This window comes from Oryza sativa, chromosome 7 (genome assembly GCF_034140825.1).
Source record: "Oryza sativa Japonica Group chromosome 7, ASM3414082v1".
NCBI classification, from domain to species: Eukaryota; Viridiplantae; Streptophyta; class Magnoliopsida; order Poales; family Poaceae; genus Oryza; species Oryza sativa.
In genome coordinates, this window is record NC_089041.1 from 22,633,110 (window position 1) to 22,651,157 (window position 18,048).

At 48.5% G+C, this 18,048-nt stretch overlaps 3 protein-coding genes across 3 annotated transcripts; 2 read left to right on the plus strand and 1 right to left on the minus strand.

Moving 5' to 3' along the window:
• Positions 1-7,580: 7,580 nt before the first annotated feature.
• On the minus strand, positions 7,581-9,432 carry LOC4343597 (F-box protein At4g05010). The gene is made up of 4 exons (XM_015790252.3): positions 9,202-9,432; positions 8,418-8,736; positions 8,228-8,302; positions 7,581-8,109 (listed from the first exon to the last, which is right to left on the minus strand). Exons 2-4 carry the CDS (start codon positions 8,640-8,642, stop codon positions 7,903-7,905), a joined length of 507 nt encoding a protein of 168 aa, XP_015645738.1. The 5' UTR covers positions 8,643-8,736; positions 9,202-9,432; the 3' UTR covers positions 7,581-7,902.
• A 1,712-nt stretch (positions 9,433-11,144) lies between these two features.
• On the plus strand, positions 11,145-13,556 carry LOC4343598 (NADPH-dependent aldehyde reductase-like protein, chloroplastic). Its single transcript, XM_015789426.3, has one exon. The coding sequence runs from the start codon at positions 12,653-12,655 to the stop codon at positions 13,448-13,450; it is 798 nt and encodes a 265-aa protein (XP_015644912.1). The 5' UTR covers positions 11,145-12,652; the 3' UTR covers positions 13,451-13,556.
• Positions 11,147-12,028, plus strand: LOC107281486 (uncharacterized). The gene has a single exon (XM_066312708.1). It carries the CDS (start codon positions 11,147-11,149, stop codon positions 12,026-12,028), a length of 882 nt encoding a protein of 293 aa, XP_066168805.1.
• Positions 13,557-18,048: the final 4,492 nt, after the last annotated feature.

The window sequence follows — 18,048 nt, forward strand, 5'->3', positions numbered from 1 at the left end:
GATTATCGTCAACCTTGTCTAAAACGTCAAGAATTATCAAACCGGAGGAAATATTTCTTTTGTCACCAAGGTTAAGAAGGAATTGTTGTCACTTCAATTATTCGCTTTGGATTTATCGCTTCTGGAAATCCCATCTCATGCATACGCATTGCATATGAAGAATATAATTAATCAACTTTTCATTATGCAACGAATCTAAGATGTTTCTTGAAGGATATAACTAAATCTGATTTCAGACCAAAAGATTGCTAGATCAATGTGAACAGGTAAATCATCATGAGATAGTAACACACCTGGTAAACATGCATGGTAATATCATAGATATATTTTAATTTTGTAGGCATGCATACAAAGAGTACACATGATCGAGCCACACATATGTTGACATGCGGCATAATCATAGAGGTTGTAACTTATTCTGAGACACCATACGCCGTAGGATATATAGGTAATTGAGACCCCGCCTCCATCAAACACAGCACATACGCATACTCGTGTTGCTAGCAAGCATATCGGATCCAAATCTAAGTAGAAAACAACACACGAATGGATGTATGCATGCCTATACCCTAGGCAATCGCACAACCCGTCTAGCTAGGCCTAGAGCCGACCCTGCATACATCGCATGTATCCCAATCAGCGGAGACAAACCACGGTGGAGTCGCCAGCCTTGCTGCAGAGCTTAAGGATTTTGTCTATCATGACATTGATATCGACATCCACATTGACACGGAGATCAATCTTCATGGCGTCACATAGACAAGCAGCAGCAGTGTCATATTGGAGGTTGTACAATTGTGAGCAGCATGGGTACTTCATTAAGCTATTGCCTATCCCCAAGCTAATGCACCCTCCGAGATTAGTTAACAACAATGGGCACTTAGGTAGCGGCTTAGGTTTTGGCGGGTTCACAGACGGAGGTAGTGACGATGGTGGTGGACTGGCTGGAGTAATAGTGGGCGAAGGTTTGGTTGGGGGTTTGGCCGGAGCAATAGTGGGTGGAGGTTTGGTTGGGGGCTTGGCCGGAGCAATAGTGGGTGGAGGTTTGGTTGGTGGTTTGGCTGGAGCAATAGTGGACGGAGGTTTCGCTGGGGCAATAGTTGGTGGAGGTTTGGTTGGGGGTTTGGCTGGAGCAATAGTGGACGGAGGTATGGCGGGGGCAATAGTGGGAGGAGATTTGATTGGGGGTTTGGTTGGAGCAATAGTGGATGGAGGTTTAGCCGGGGTAATAGTGGACGGAGGTTTGGCTGGGGCAATAGGTGGTGGAGGTTTGGTTGGGGGTTTGGCTGGAGTAATAGTGAGCGGAGGTTTGGTTGGGGGTTTGGCTGGAGCAATAGTGGACGGAGGTATGGCAGGGCCAATAGTGGGAGGGGATTTGATTGGGGGTTTGGTTGGAGCAATAGTGGATGGAGGTTTAGCCGGGGTAATAATGGACGGAGGTTTGGCTGGGGTTGGCACTGGGGCTAGGCATGGGTTAGGGGGCTCTTTCCCAAGCACAGTTGAACCTAAGATCAAAAGAACTATCATGAAGAACATTGTAGAGTTGCTTGTCTGTTTGGTTGCCATAGTTACCTATGTCTATGGATGCTTTTAGAGCATGCATCATTCCTGGTATTTATAGGCATCTAGCATGAGTTAGTGTAGCTCAAGTCAATGAAATTATAATCTTTTCTAATATTGCACCCTAATTGATTGGTACATTGCCAGTGTCTAGTTTAGCTTCATTCCACACCCTTTTTCAAGTAGTACAACTGGTGTCACACACATTGTAGTCTCGCCACAACCACAGATTGCACATAAGCACATGTGGCCAATAATCTTGATTATCAAGAACTCACTTTTTCACTATGTATGTACTCTAAACAAATGTGACACCATACCAATCATAGGGTTGGGGAAAAAGAATGCCCTTAATGTTCCCTACTAGGATATTAGGCCGTCTTTGACTTCTCCCATCATTCCATCAGAATGCTTGCCTTTATAGGTCTAAAATTTATATCATGTAGGAGTAATAAACATGGACATAGTTCCCCGCAAAAAGAAAGATAGAAATAATTAGTTTTATCCAAAAATATTAAAATTCCTTCTGTTATAGTACATATGAAAGTTCAAAAGGTAATTGGCTAATATTTAGATTGTGCCTTTTGTTTTTGTAGTTGTTGTTTGCTTGATCAACTAAGAGGCACTATCATGATCTTTTTAAAAGTGGATTTTAAGCTCCGGACATCTATCTATGTTTCTTGCATACAATAGATAGTTACTCCCTCTATCCTATAAGGTGCAACCACCACTAACAAACACTGCTAGATAGTATATTTTTAGACAAAGAGAGTGTACCATCTATCACTGGCAACATGGATGAAAAGTTGAATTGGATCTCCATGGAACACATGCTATTTGGATCCAAATAGTCATGAAATAATTCCACTCAGTCTTCCACTCTCAAGAAACATTCAATCCTAAACTCGATCTTCGTATCTGACAAGAAAGAACCAAATTTGGTGTTTAATAATGCAAATACTATTCGTAACAGATTATTTTTTTCTCGTCATTGTGTCAATTGACTTTAAACTTAAAATTTTGTATGATAATACAAGTTTATTATGCAGATTTTACAACTGTTTAGGAATTTGTTTTTCAATTATATGACTGATATTTTATAATTGAGAAGCAATGAACGCACATACACTACTAGGGTTGTAAAAATCGAACTCACAAACCTCCATGTATGGATTGTTTTTTTCCAACATGTGTAGGTCATTTTTTACTAAAAAATGTATATTAAAAATAGGTGATTACAACCTTGTTCTTATAATGACAAGAAGACATGTGAGCACATAAGCACAGACATAAAGTTCATCTCCGGCACGCACAAAAGATTACGTATGTATATTAGCAACCATTTGATTACTTCGTTTGGTAACCGGTAATCCCACAAACATCTTTTATGTGTCTTGCATGGATAGCCACTAACAAAGAACTGCTCCCTCCATCACAAAATAAAACAACGAAGGATAGGATATGATATAACCTAATATGACATCTCATCTCTATTTTGAGATGAAGAGAACACATAAATACTTTGGAAGGCAAAGCCTAAACTACCTTGTAGATATAAGTTTATGTAGAAGAAACATAAGTTTTACTAGATGTGTCAATTGATTAGTTTGACTCAATACACAAGTCCGAGTCGCGAATAGCCTTGTAGTTGATTTGACATTACAAGTTTATAGTTTATATGTTACTCCCTCTCTCTTTTTATATTACTAGAAAAATACTCGTGCGTTGCAAAGGATGAAGTCTATTTTAATCTTATTATTGTTATATGGTTTAGTTAAGATGAAATTCACTATGGGAGTACGCTTGGATATATATTTTTTTAGAAAATCATGAGTTGTAGTTAGGAGACCGATCGTCTCAAGTTAGCATGTGAGTTTTTTTTTAAACAGATTTCTTATATGATTCATTCTGTATTACTAAAAGTGAACGATCTTAAAAACCGACTCAAATACGGATATGTATTTCCAAAAGCAAAACGAACTTAAAAACCGACTCATACACGGATGACGTACCAAAATACCAGCAAAAACATCTTCAATTTTTATAATAGTAGAGATAAAGATAGAGAAGAGATATAGATTAAAACCAAAACATAAAATTAAAACCGACTCAAACACGGATGACGAACCACGGAAACATCTTCAATTTTTATAACCGACTCAAATACGGATGACGGACCGCGGAAACATCTTTAATTTTTATAATAGTAGAGATGCCCGTTCATTGCAACGGGTGAAGTCTATTTTAATCTTATTATTAATATATGGTTTAGTTAAGATGAAATTCACTGTGTGAGTTCGCTTGGATATATATATTTTTAGAAAATCATGAGCTGCAGTTAGGAGTTCGATCGTCTTAAGTTAGCATGCGAGTTTTTTTAAACAGATTTCTTATATGATTCCTTCTGTATTAACAAAAGCAAACGAACTTAAAAACCGACTCATACACGGATGACGTACCAAAATACCGGCAAAAATATCTTCAATTTTTATAATAGTAGAGATAAGACATAAGTCATTTTGATTTTTTTTTCTAATCAACTTTGTGAAGCAACATCTAAAACACCAAATTAGTTTCATTAAATTTAACATTGTATATATTTTGATAATATATTTTTTTGTTGAAAAATGCTACTATATTTTTCTATAAACTTAATCAAACTTATCAAACTTAAAGAATTTTGACTAGAAAAAAGTCAAAACAATTTATAATATAAAACGGAGGGAGTATATTACAAAACAATTCACAATGTCAAAATATTTTACAGCCACTCTTGTTGCTTCCAAGGAATGAGGATATATGGAAACATATCTTATGCATAAATATCACGAAAATTGATATAAAGAAATGGACATGTACTCCTAAAAGTATTACACATATATGCAAAGTCTCATATTCAAATTCTTTATATTTTAGCCGTAGCAAAAAAAAAGTGAAAAATCTGATAATTTTAAGAGTAAAAGTGTGTTACGGTTAAAATATAAAGAATTTGAAGATAAAATTTTACGCATAGGTGTAGTACTTTTAAATTTACGTGTCTAATTTTTTTAAAAAATTTTTATGGTATTTGTTAGTTGGTGTGTACAGAAATTTTGTTTGTATAGGATATTTTTCCAAGTAATTTTTTTCCGTTTGTTTTAGTTTTTTCCCTGTTATTTTAATAAGATAACCGATCGATTATTGGACTTTGCTTTAAACAAAAATTGCGTGGGCTGGTGACCACGTGGTTTGTACAAAAACAATAACGGAAACACGGAGGGATCTGCCTAACTAGTATCCATAAATTCAATAACTGAACGTGTGCTCAGAGACATTTTCGGATGATCCTAGGACTTGCTGGCTCCAAATTAGACCAATGACGTCGTTCGTGATTAGGTTTTGGAGGAGGTACGTCATTTACGACTCGTGAGTCGTGACAAACGTGCGCACTGTCACGGTGATGGATCATCATTGGTCTACAGCCTTTTTAATCGAGGCCGAAAGACAAAGCCCATATCAAACATCACTGGAATTATGTCCACTGAAATTAGGCCGTTGTGTCCTCGTTTGGTTACAACGACAGTAAAGACATGTTTGGTCAGCTTTTACTTTGAAGCTACACCTTAAGAGCAAGTATAATAGTGAGCTATAAGTCTATTATAAACTTATGTGGAGAAGAGAGAAAATAAAAAATTAAGAGGGTTGGCTCTCATGCAAGAGCTAGCTTAACACAATCTCTAAGACAAATACATTAAATATATAAGTGAGAGATAGAGAGAGGAGAAGAAAATTACAGTCAGCCTTATAGCTAATCTATTATATATGTTGGTTTTAAGATAAGCTAATAGTAGAAAGTGAGCTATACTATTATCCTTAGCTATTATCCTTACTGTAAGGATGATGAGGTAGAGCTGAGGAGTGGTGGTACCTTCGTAGTGTATTATGTAGGATCTGCGAAGTGTTTGATATATCTCCAACTTCACGAGATAAAAATCTCGAAGCAGGAGCATCGAACGGGACCAAAATTGTACATGCCCAGAAATTCGCGTTGATGTTTGACGCTAAATAATGTGCCGATTCGGCCTGAACAGTTGGCCTGAAATACGGTGAAATTACGGGACAATAAGTTCACTTTTACTCCCTTAACTAGTTACCGAATCTGATTCGTATCCCTTAACCATAATACCGGATATCTTGACCCCCTCGACTATTAAACCGATGCAATTTAAATCCCACGGTAGTTTTGGAGAACGGTTTTGCTGACGTGACGGTATTGACCTAGTCTTCATTCCACGTTACGCTTAGGTGGCATTAAATTAAAGCATATGTATGGGACCATTTGTCATTCACACAAAAAAAAATATTGTAGAACCCACTGACATGTGGGGCCTTCTCTCTCCCTTATCTCTTTCTCTCCCCTCCCTCCGGTCCCTTCTCCCTCCTCGCCACTCCCTTCTCTCTCCCGCAGTGGGCGGCAAGGGCCGGAGCGGCACGGGCAAGCGGAGACGGTGGCGGAGCCCCTCTCTTCTCCCTCTCTTTCTCCTGCAGCGTGCGGTGAGGTCTGGAGCAGCGCGTGCAAGCGAAGACGACATTGAGTAGCGGAGCCACCTCCCTCTTCCCCCTCTCTCTCTCCCGTGGCGTGTGGTGAGGGCCGGAGCGGCGGTAGGCAAGCGGAGACGGCGGCGAGCGACGGAGATGCAGGCGTGGCACTGCGGCCCACCGGTATCCTACGGTGGCCGCCATGGACAGGGTGAGGTGGGGCCAGGGATCTCCCTGACAACATCCTCCTTGGCGTCATCGCCCGCCTCTCTTGCTATGTCGACCTCGCCTGTGTGTCAACAACCGGTGGCATGCCGCCGTGTCCCCTGCCGCCAATTGAGCTGGACCAGCGTCGAGATCACCTCTGGGATGTGGCCGATCTCCTCAATGGAGTCTGGGTTGTCCAGTGGCCATGACGATGCTCGGCTCCGGAAGGGTGATGACATTTCTCAGCCCCTCGCTGGTGACCAAGCATGTGCGGCACCCGGCCTCGATCTTCGCCGGTGGCCAAGGTGAAGAGAAAGGGAAAGAGAGATAAGAGAGAGGGGGAGGAGAAAGAGGGGAAGGAGAGAGGATAACACGTGGTTCCCATATGTCAGTGGGTCCCACAATATATTTTGTGTAAATGACAGATGGGTCGCACACATATTTTAATTCTAATGCACCTAAGTGCCACATCAACGCCACGTGGAACGAAGACCAGGTCAATACCGCCACGTAGGCACCACAAGCCGCTCTCCAAAACCACAAAGGGAACCAAATTGCACCGGTTTAAATAGTTGTGAGTTCAAGATATCCGGTATTTTTGGTTATGGGATATGAATCAGATTTGGTGAGTCAAAGTGAACTTATTCTAATTGTGGGTAGAACTTGTTTTGGGCCAAATACGACTTTCGGGCTGAATTGAAATGCAACTACAGGCCGAAGTTATGCGGACCTACGGGCTGAATTTACGCACTGTTTTGGGCTAAATTAACTAGCAACTGTTGGGCCTGGTTGACGCGCATGGTCGGTCCCAATTGTCCCATGCACATTGACATCACTTTTGGGCCAATTATATGCTTACGTCATTTACGCTTCTTTAACTGGGAGTTCGATGGATTTCTTTACCCTGATTTGTCAGTGTAGACTCCTGTTCTCTCTCCATGCAGTTAAAAGTTTTATTTCCTTTTTTTATATTTTTCGGGGATGCTAATGATGTTGCTTATTGTTGATGGCAGGTAACCTCATAGGAAATGCATAGTTGGAGTAGATGGGAGTGTTTTAGGTAGCCCATGATCAAATTCAAGCCTGATTGGATTGGGTTGGCTATGAGTTCACCTAATTTAACTACCGAGTGATCAAATTCTTCTACAAGGCTACAAGATGACTGACTCGCTAGACTGAACTTGTTCTGCTGAAATGTACTCCTTTCAAAATCCATTCCTCAACCACAACACGTCAGGAATGCAAGTAACAAGAGAGACTGCTAGTACACAGATATCATACACAAACAGCATATGTTACACATAAAAAAGAAGAGAGATCTCCTGATAATTCATGCATTCGATGCTTATATGAAACTTATTACACAAGGCGTCGTGTTCTCTTCAATCACAGCATTGAAGAACGACCATTTATAGCTACTCCTAACACATGCTACTAGTATGAGATTAATAACAGTATCACTACCTAAGTTTTTTTTCTCCTCTGTTTGACGTGAGCTACAAAATGCACTCCTAACATTTTATAACCTAACACTAAGAACACTAAAAGGATGAAAATATACACGAGCAAAGTATAAGCTGAATTGCTGAAACTGAAGCGCGTGTCCTGTAATAATATTTACATCTCTACAACCTCCGATTCGAACGCCTCGAACAGGTTGACGCTGATGCTGGCAAGGTTCTTGCCCCAGACGGGCGACGACCTCGCAACCCTGCGTTGCAGCTTGGGCGCCCCGGGAGCTTCTTCTTCCTCCTCGCCGCCTCTCAAGGCGGCCTTCGAGGATGGCGTCGCAAACGCGAAATGCTGCTCTCTCGCAACCACCGTCTGCACGGAGAGCAACACAGAACACATAATGCAATTTTTAGTCCACATGCAAAGAATTCATCTAACCATGATTCGTATTTGGAGGAGTTAAGGGATCAAAAGAATCCAAGATACGTACTGCTTCGCTAACTTGTTTTGACACTAGGAGCAGCGGCCTCAGGTCACTGTGGTTCACCTTGCACAAGACCTTAATCTGCACGAATATTTCGACGGAAATCGAGGTTAAGTACTAGCGCAACTCATAGAATAATCAGCAACAGAATTGAACAACAAAATCTGAGTAACTAATTGATTCGGTGCTTAATTACCAAGACATCTTGAGGCAGTGATTCGAGCAGGCTGACGGCGTCGTCCATGTGGAGCCTGGTGCTCCGCTGCTTGCGGAGAGTCCGCACCGGCGAGTGCGGGCCGCCGGAGGGGGGCGGAGCCGGCGAGACGGCGACCCTCTTCCTCCCCAGGATCCTCGTGCTGCTGCAAGAGAAGCTCAAGCTCGTGGAGAGAGAGCTCTTCGTCTTCGCCTGTCCAATTGCCATTTTTGTTTCCCCTTCCGATGTCAAATCCTACTCTACTCTGTTTCGTGGTAGAAATTAGTGGAGTAACCTGACCTCAGATCTTCTAAACGCAAATCTGCATTGAAATAGATGGGGATAATGAATAAATGATCGCGCAGAACAGAATTGAAGACCTAGATTTGCAAAATCTCTCGAAGATCGCATTTCAAAACAGTGGAGATAATTCAGCTATAGTCAGATTTCATTTTTTTTGGGGGGGGGGGGGGGGGGGGGGGGAATCGGAACAGTTGAACACAGACCAGCTGTTCAACAGAAATCTCCAATTTTAAACGAGGGGGAAACCACAGCACAAATTCCTAAAAAAGCCACAAACCAAAACAAATCCCAATTAAGCAAATCTTCACTTCTTCAGCACAGAGCAATTCGCGAGAAAGCCATCCGCCAAAACACAACGAATTAGAACAGCTCCGCAACAAAAACAATTCGGACCAAAAATCAGAAATCCCAACCTCCAATTAATCTCCATCAGAACTAATCAAATAGAGATGAAAAAAAAACAGAGATCGCGAGGAATGTGTACCTTTCTCTGCTCCTTCCAAGTCGGAGAAAATCCCCCCTGTAATCTCTCACCCACCCCTCGCAAGAACGAAAACGAAAACAAAAAACCTCGGGTAAATCACTACAATAACAGACTTGGGTAAATCAATCAATCACTCGAGTTCGTCGGATGATCCAAGAAAACCTCGTAGCTTTTTTCCCCCCTAACTCGCTAAGCAAACTGAATGGAGAATGAAGTGGTAAAAATAGAAACAGCTGGCCACCTCTACCGCTTGTTTATATAGGAGCTCCCATTTTTTTCTGCTGCTGCTGCTCGCGAGGCGAACCTGCCTAGAAAAATCTCGCCGCGAGGGGGGTTTCTAGAAAATCGTAGCAACCGCCGGTATCCAAAGCTTTCTGGGTCGCCGGAATCTTCCGCACCAAGCAGCCCACGTCCTAGGTGGAGGGCGTTTGCTTCTCGCTGACGTGTGGGGCCCGGTCAAAGAGGGCCCACATGTCGGTGGGGTGGGTTGGGCGGAGTGGGGGTGAGTCGAGGGGATTTGATATTTTTTTGTTCTTTTTTGAAATCGAGGTGGGTTGGCGCCCAACCGCGTGCGTGGGGTTAACGCGTGGATCGGACGGTGCGGGAGGGGGTGGTGCGCGTGGCGGATCGGGGTACGTGGCGGGATCTGGTTGCGCGGGGAACTAGCCGTTGGGGGCGGCGGGAGTGGGAGAGAGGGGTATGGACGTTTTGGTGATGTGGCGGCTGAGATCGCCACGCGCGAAAGTCGGTGGAGGTCGGTCATCCAACACCGTTTTTTTTTTTTGAATGCCTCCAACACCGTATTTTACTCGTGTTTTTCCCTCTTTTTGTCGTAGCTGTGGTAGCTGGAGTATTTTGCAAATGGAAATCTTTTTTTTTAAACCGTAAATGGAAAATCTTGTGTCCAACTCATAATGCGTTGCGAGTAGTAGTATAATCAGTTGGCGTAATTTGAATTTAGGAGAAACCAGGAAATGCAAAACTTATCGTTTGTTTTTCATTCATTTTAAGTTTTTTTTTTGAGGGAACACCGGGGGATTCATTTTAAGTTCAATAGTAACTAGGTGAAAACCCAGTTTCTTTATTACTAAGAAAACGTGTTTGTTTCGAAGAAGCAACATCAGACAAAGACAGTAGTTAGTTGCTTCCTACTAATTCAAATTAGTTGCCCACATGTTCAACAAACAGCGCACGGGAGAAACGCCCTCGTTTTTCGCTAGTTTTTTCGATTTCAAACATTGTAATACAACCATTTTTCCAGGGGACAAATTGCATTGCAACTGTGCAGTCATGGGGTAGTATCCGTCCAACAAGGGTGCCGTCAAACGAGTAGAACGAGTCCTCTTCGCCGGCCGGAATGCACGCTCCCTCCACGCGGCAAAAACCCGCCTCCGCCGCTGCGCCTTCCCCTGTTCGCGCGCAGCAACGTGGGATGGGCCTCCGGCCTCCGCGGTTCCGGCTCACCTCGCCTTCTCGTGGGCTACGAGATTAGCGTGGATTTGGGCCCATGGGCCGTTCTCTAGACTGTTCATCTTATTCGAACGGGAAAAGTACACCGAAGGTCCCTCAACTTGTCATCGAGTTACAAAATCGTCCCCCAGCCGCAAAACCAGATATCGGAGGTCCCTCAACTAACAAAATCGTTCGCTTGAGGTCCTCTGGTGGTTTTGGACCCGGTTTTGTCTAACGTGGCGAGTGAGTCAGCGTGGGGCCCACGTGGGTCCCACGTGTCAGGTGTCCACCTCACCCTATCTCTTTCCCCTTTCTCTTTCCTTCCTCATCTCTCTCTCTAGCGGATGGGGAGCGGCGGTGGCGGCAGGCAAGGGCGATGGGGTCGACGGCGGTGACGTTGAGGAGGTTGGAGATGAAGACGGCGGAGGCGTAGAGCGGTGGGGAGGAGCGGAACGATGGCCCTCGCCCGCGCCGCGCCGCGACGGCGAGGAGGATGAGGAGGAGGGCGAGCGCGAGCACAGCGCCGCCGCCTCAGATTCGCCGTAGCCTCTCCGTCATCGGCGAGGTCGTCGGCCGCTGCCGCCACCACCACCACCAGACGCCACCACCGCCACCACCACCACTCAGCCCCGCCGCCGACGCCGTTGTTTCCGCGTCGGGAGGAGCGGGCACGGGGCACGCCGACGACCGGCGGCCGGCGAATAGGGAGCGGCGGCCAGTAGGCGGTGGTGGCGAAGGCGGAGGCTGTGGAGGTGGCAGCCCCCTAGCAGTGGGCATGGTGGTCTGCGGCGTCGGCGTCGGCGTGCCCCGCGCTCGCTCCTCCCGACGGGATCCTCTCCTCCTCGTCGACGTCGTCGTCCCCCATTTCCCTACCGGATCCCGCCGCGGCGCGGTGGCCGACGTTCTCCTCCTCCTCCGCCGCCGCATCGACGGTGCGTCCATGGCGCGCCCGGCGCTGAAATTGGCGCTCCCAGCTATGCCCCCTACGCGGCTGACATCGGCGAGCGCCACCGCGCTTGTCGACGGCGTGGTGGGGGTGGTGGCGGACAGGCCGTCGGCGAAGGCGGTCAAGGTGGCGCTCCACGTGCTCTACCGGCTCTGCCCTTGGAGCCAGAACCGCGTCAAGGCGGTCGATGCCGGCGCCGTGTCGGCGCTCGTGCGTCTCCTCCTCAACGAGGGCTGCGGCGGCGACAGGCGCGCCTGCGAGCTCGCCGTCGTGGCGACGACCACATCTGCAGCTACGCGGAGGGGCGCATGGTGCTGGTGGCACACCCGACGGGGCTCGCGGCGGTGGCGTGTGCGGCGACACGGCTGTCCGCCGCGGGCACCGAGAGCGCCGTGCGCACGTTGCACGCCATGGCGAGGCACTCGGTGACGCCGGCGGTGCTGTAGGAGGTGCAGGTCGGCGCCTCCGGCGAGCGGACGAGGGCGAGGGCGTGGTGGCCCGCCTGCCGCCACCGCCGCTCCCCATCCGCTAGAGAGAGATGAGGAAGGAAAGAGAAAGAGGAAAGAGATAGGGTGAGGTGGACACCTAACACGTGGGACCCACATGGGGCCCACGCTGACTCACCCGCCACGTTAGAGAAAACCGGGTCCAAAACCATCAGAAGACCTCAAGCGAACGGTTTTGTTAGTTGAGGGACCTCCGATATCTGGTTTTACGGTTGGGGGACGATTTTGTAACTCGATAACAAGTTGAGGGACCTTCGGTGTACTTTTCCCTATTCGAACCGTAGTACAGGAGTTTGTTGGAGTCGCAATCAAAAGGTGGTACTAGAAAATCGGGGACCATTTCGTTTTTGAAGAGGAGAGGCGGAATCGTAGCGAAATCGAATGAAAAATGGTCCACGGGGCATCAGTCCATCACGCGGACGCAAAGCGAGCCGCGAGGCTCAACCATGGCCAGTCACGGATGAGCAAATCCAGTCCAATCGATTCCAACTCTCTCTAGTGACCACTCGACGCGAACACCGCACGCTACACTCGCTCGAGCGAAGAAATGGACGCCGCCGCCGTCGCAGCTGCCGCGTCGTCGCAGCAGCCGGCGGCCGCCCCGCCCCTTGCCGGGCGTGTGGCCATCGTGACCGGCGCGTCGCGCGGCATCGGGCGCGCCATCGCGGCCCACCTCTCCGCGCTCGGCGCCAGCGTCGTGGTCGGGTACGCGTCCAGCGCCGCGAAGGCCGACGCGCTCGCCGCGGGGCTTCCCCGCGCCGTGGCGGTGAGGGCCGACGTGGCCGACGAGGCCGGCGTGCGGTCGCTCTTCGACGCCGCCGAGTCCGCCTTCGGCGCCGGTGCGCCGCACATCGTGGTGGCGAACGCGGCGGTGCTCGACGACAAGTATCCCACCCTGGTGGACACCGCGACGGCGGACTTCGACCGCACCTTCGCCGTCAACACGCGCGGCGCGTTCCTGTGCCTCCGCGAGGCGGCCCACCGGCTGCCCCGCGGCGGCGGCGGCCGCATCGTGGCGATCACCTCGTCGGTGGTCGGGTCGCATCCGACGGGGTACTCCGCGTACACGGCGTCGAAGGCGGCCGTGGAGGCGATGGTGCGGACGATGGCGAAGGAGCTCAAGGGCACCCGCATCACGGCCAACTGCGTCGCGCCGGGGGCCACGGCGACGGACATGTTCTTCGCCGGGAAGAGCGAGGAGCGCGTCGACGAGATCAAGGCCACGAACCCGATGGGGCGGCTCGGCGAGGCCGGCGACATCGCGCCAGTGGTCGGGTTCCTCTGCACCGACGCCGCCGAGTGGGTCAACGGCCAGGTCATCCGGGTCAACGGCGGGTACGTGTGATGCATAGCTCGTGGATTTATTGGCGGGAATAAAGTTCGAGTGTTCGCATGTTGAAAAAAACTGAATAAAATTTGGGATAGTGAGCAGCAGCACTGACTTGCTAAAACATCACGCACAGCGAACAAATTATACATACACAATGCTCTTCTATTTATTTTGATATTTTTAGTCACAAACGTCAGCGGGTGCCGTTCATGGCGAGCGTGCACCGCGTCGGTGGACTTCGATTACATGCATGTCAGCATTTACGTACACCGGTGGCGCGTTCCTTCTCCTCGTCGTTAAGCACCATCGCTCGCCCGCGCTCTGCTGCTGCGTCACGTCCGGGTGGGCTCGGTTAATCAGCTGGACCGGGCAACAGCGAAACGCAGCGTCGCACCGGCCCATAACGCTAACGCGCCTCATTTGGGCCGAAACGGGGTTGCCACGAACGTGACAGGTTGAGGGAGTTGGTTTTAGGCAAAATTTGCTACTGGACATAAAAAACGTGTAATTAGCTCGTGGACACCGCAAGAATGAGAATTTGCTATTGGGCAAAAAAAAACGTGTAATTAGCTCCTGGACACTTAAAGCCTTATTTTAATATTTTCTGTGAATTTGGAGAGAGAAACACTGGTGAGAGTACGATTTTGCCCCTGCCCTCACAAGTCACACTGGCCAGAGCACGGCGCCGCCACCACCTCCACCGCGGTCGCGCGCCCACGCAGGCCGCCATCGCACGCGCATCTACACCGCCGCTGCCGCTGCAGCCAGCCAACGAACGGGCATGCCGCTGCCGCCGCCGGCAGCCGACGCACGCGTGCGCCGCTGCCTTCTCCCCCATCTGCGCCGCCGCGCCGGAAGACAGCGACATGGTTGACAGGAAGGAGGAAGCCGTGGAGCTCGAAGATGCTGCGCATCGACCGCACGTGGAAGTCCGTGAAGCCGACGAGCATCCCCGCCGTGTGCGTCCACCGCTAGAAGCTCTACGCCAACACGCGGTACGGGATGGTGTATGCGTTCCCCGAGCTGCATACGTGGAGCGCAGCTTCCTGGTGGAGTCCCCACCAGGCTCTCCACCGGGCACCGGCGACCGCCGCGGGCTGATGCAGGTGGAGCTGCTCCGACCCGTGGCCGCAGCTGAGGAGGAGGGGTTCAAGGTGCGCATGCTGGACGAGTGCGGCGAGACGTGGGAGGAGGCAGACGACATCGGCGACGTGGCGGTGGTCGTGGACGCGTCTGGTGCGGGGGCGGCATCCACGGGGGAGTGCCCCAGGCTGAGGCTGAGCACCATGTACTTCGCCGTCGACCCCGCTGGCAAGACGCGTGTGTGCACGTACAGCCTCGCCGTGGCGGGCAGCTCCATGCCGCCCACCTCTCCTGCTGTCGCGAGCGTTCACGCTGGCCGCCTCTCACCCCTTTCCCATAGACATCATCACGCCCGTTCTGCGCCGCTCGCTGCCACGCCCGCGTCGCCTCGCCTCTCCCGTCGTCGCGACCTAGCGCCAGCCTGCCGCCGCGCCGCCGGCGCATGCAAGCCAAGCCGCCCCTACGGTCCCCAAATCCAAGGGCAAACTTGTCTTTATTTAGTGTTTCTCTCTCCAAATCCACAAAAAATAATAAAATAACACCCCGAGTGTTCAGAAGCTAATTACACGTTTTCTCGATGCCCTGTAGCAAATTTTGCCTTGGTTTTATTAGCAGGAGAACAAACTGTAAATTGAGATTTATCAAGGTACGAGTTCCTTGAATACAATGGGATCGTAAAGTTGATCGGGACGCCAACGCTAAAATCTTGGGGCTCGCTGTTTTTTAATTAATTGGAAATGCAGGAAATATATTTTTAAAACATAACGGGAAAATATGAGTCAACTTTTTAACGTGTACAGATGGTTTAGATCCATGCAGCCCCTAACCTACCTCCCTATTTCAATTTTACTCGTTGACACCAACACATTCCTTGTTTTTCTTTTCGCCACCACAAGCGCTACCGTTAACAAGGCTCGCCATACCACTTCCTCCCCCACCCTTCCTACTCCTCCAAAGTCGAGCGGAAGGTACCACAGTTCTTTCCCTATCTACGGTGGCTCGCACAGCTGAGATGCTATATTGTCCATGTCTCCTAAGTCCTAACAGGTGCAGGTATGATGCCCTCTCCTCTAACGTCTCCCCATCGTCTTTTTCCATTTTTGTTGCTCTGTTTCCTTGTCGCCTACCTATGTCTGTTGTCCACCGTTGGTTTTCCACTGCTTTGGCCATCTCTCTAATGTTATCCTCGCTACACCCTATTCCCACCCATCATAATCTTGAAAAACATAATTTAAAGCTTCTCTATCAGAGTTGGGGGGTCACAGGCACCAAGCCTCACTATTGTCGGTTAGTTCGCAATCTCCGTCCCTCTACTCTCTTCCTTCCTCCTCCGGTTTAGGGGTGAAGGACAATGCCTTGGCCATTGGATCTTGATTTAGTGGTCATGGCTTGACGATTGAAATTTTGTTTAATTTCAGTGACCCGATGAATAACTAAGCGTAAAAACCGTTGCTATCCAAACTTGCCGACATCTACGGTAGTAGTTGCCTTGCCGTCACATGGTAAGACAAAATGACAGTCATCCCGGTGAGGTTGCAATCAGCCAATCACTGAACACTAAAAAAACATGATGTTACCGCAAGATAAGGCATGCAATTGACCCCGGTGTTTCGTAAAAATAAAAAAAAAAGAAAGAAAGATTCCAGTGGCAGATTCTAACAGAAATTACCCAGCTACAAAACAAAACTTGACAGCTTAGTCGTCAGCTCCCAATATCTCCGGTGAACCGGGAGCACACGTTTCTTTCACACAGCTATAAAACTAACCAATTACCAGTCCAGACTCCAGACAATCGTATTCCAAGTTCCAACTTTCCAAGAGAAATCCGCAGGGAAGCTACAAGGCGATCGAAGGAGCCCCAGAAGAAGTCAAGCAGATAATGAGTCCGCTTCAGGATAAAGATCTCAGGTCCCAAGGGACGAGCCATTCCAAGTGCAATGACGCACAGCCTCTCGTCGACAAAAGACGATCGAATCGGACGCACGCACAGAGAGCTTCGAGTGACCGAGTCTCCTCCATGGCAGGCCAATCATGCGATCCGCCCAGTGCTCCTTCGACACGGCTACCTACGTGCCTACGTACACCACCTGCTCCTTTCCACACGACGAGACACATGACGTTGCAAGTGCTGGCTGGCAGCGGCAAGAGGCAAGAGCTATAGGAGTAACAAAACACGCAATTGCATGATCGATGATAGTAATCATATCGCTCGTGATTAGACAAACAGTTGGAATAGCCCAGCACTAAGATTCTGCTCTGCAGGCTGCAGCAGTTACTCCCTCCGTCCAAAAAAAGACAAACTCTGGTTTCCGTATACGATGTTTGATCGTCCGTCTTATTTGAAAAAATTATAAAAAAAATTAAAAAGACAAGTTACACATAAAATATTAATTATGTTTTATCATCTAACAACAATGAAAATACGAATTATAAAAAAATTTCATATAAGACGGACAGTCAAAGTTGGACACGGAAACCAAGGGTTTGCCTTTTTTCGGGACGGAGGGATTACCTAAAAAAAACAGCCTTAGCTGTGATGATGTGGAGCCTATTTAGTTCGCGAAATAAAAATTTTTAGGTGTCACATTAGATGTTTGACTGGATATCGGAAGGGGTTTTTGGATATGAATAAAAAAACTAATTTCATAACTCGCCTGGAAACCACGAGACAAATCTTTTGAGCCTAATTAATTCGTCATTAGCACATGTGAGTTACTGTAGCATTTATGGTTAATCATGGACTAATTAGGCTCAAAAGATTTGTCTCGCGATTTTTTCCCTAACTATGTAATTAGTTTTTTTAATATATATTTAATGCTCTATGCATATGTCAAAAAAATTCGATGAAATGTTTTTAGGAATAGGGCCGTGATGATCGCAGTGATGATCCTCGTCCTCTGCTCGGATGTGGATGTTGGAACCGATGATCATTCGCGATACAGTCAGCCATACGGGGGGGGGGGGGGGGGGGAGAAACTACTATACGCAAGGCCAACGGTTCTTACGCGTTACTCACCCGTTCGCCACTGGAAACACCACTTCCCGTTCGACTTGCATGTGTTAAGCATGCCGCCAGCGTCCGCAGTTTAGAAGACTTGGCTAATTGACAGTACAGAGCAATCAATCAGAATCGATCGACGATCGGCATCTGGATCGGTGGTGGTCGGCCGCGAGCAACAAGACAAAGCCGCGAGCCGGGCGATTAGTATCGCGAGTCGGGCCCAGCTGCTGCGTCAGTGCGTGATCCGAGCCACCAGCCGCCGCCGCCGCGCGCAGCGACGCGAGCGCGCGGACACGCACGCACGCGTGACCGGCGGAAGGCGAACCCGGTATGGAGCAAAACCAAGCGGCGCGGCGTGGCAAGGCGACAAGGATCAAATGGCCGCCGGGCTGAGCTGGATTCCAAACCGCGGCACGGGTCGTAGTAGACTAGTAGTAATGCTGCGCGCGCACAGGCTTGGTTGGTTGGTTGCCTGGTGCTTGGCTCCGATGAGCCATGTGTGCCACGCATGCCACGCGGCGTGTTTGGT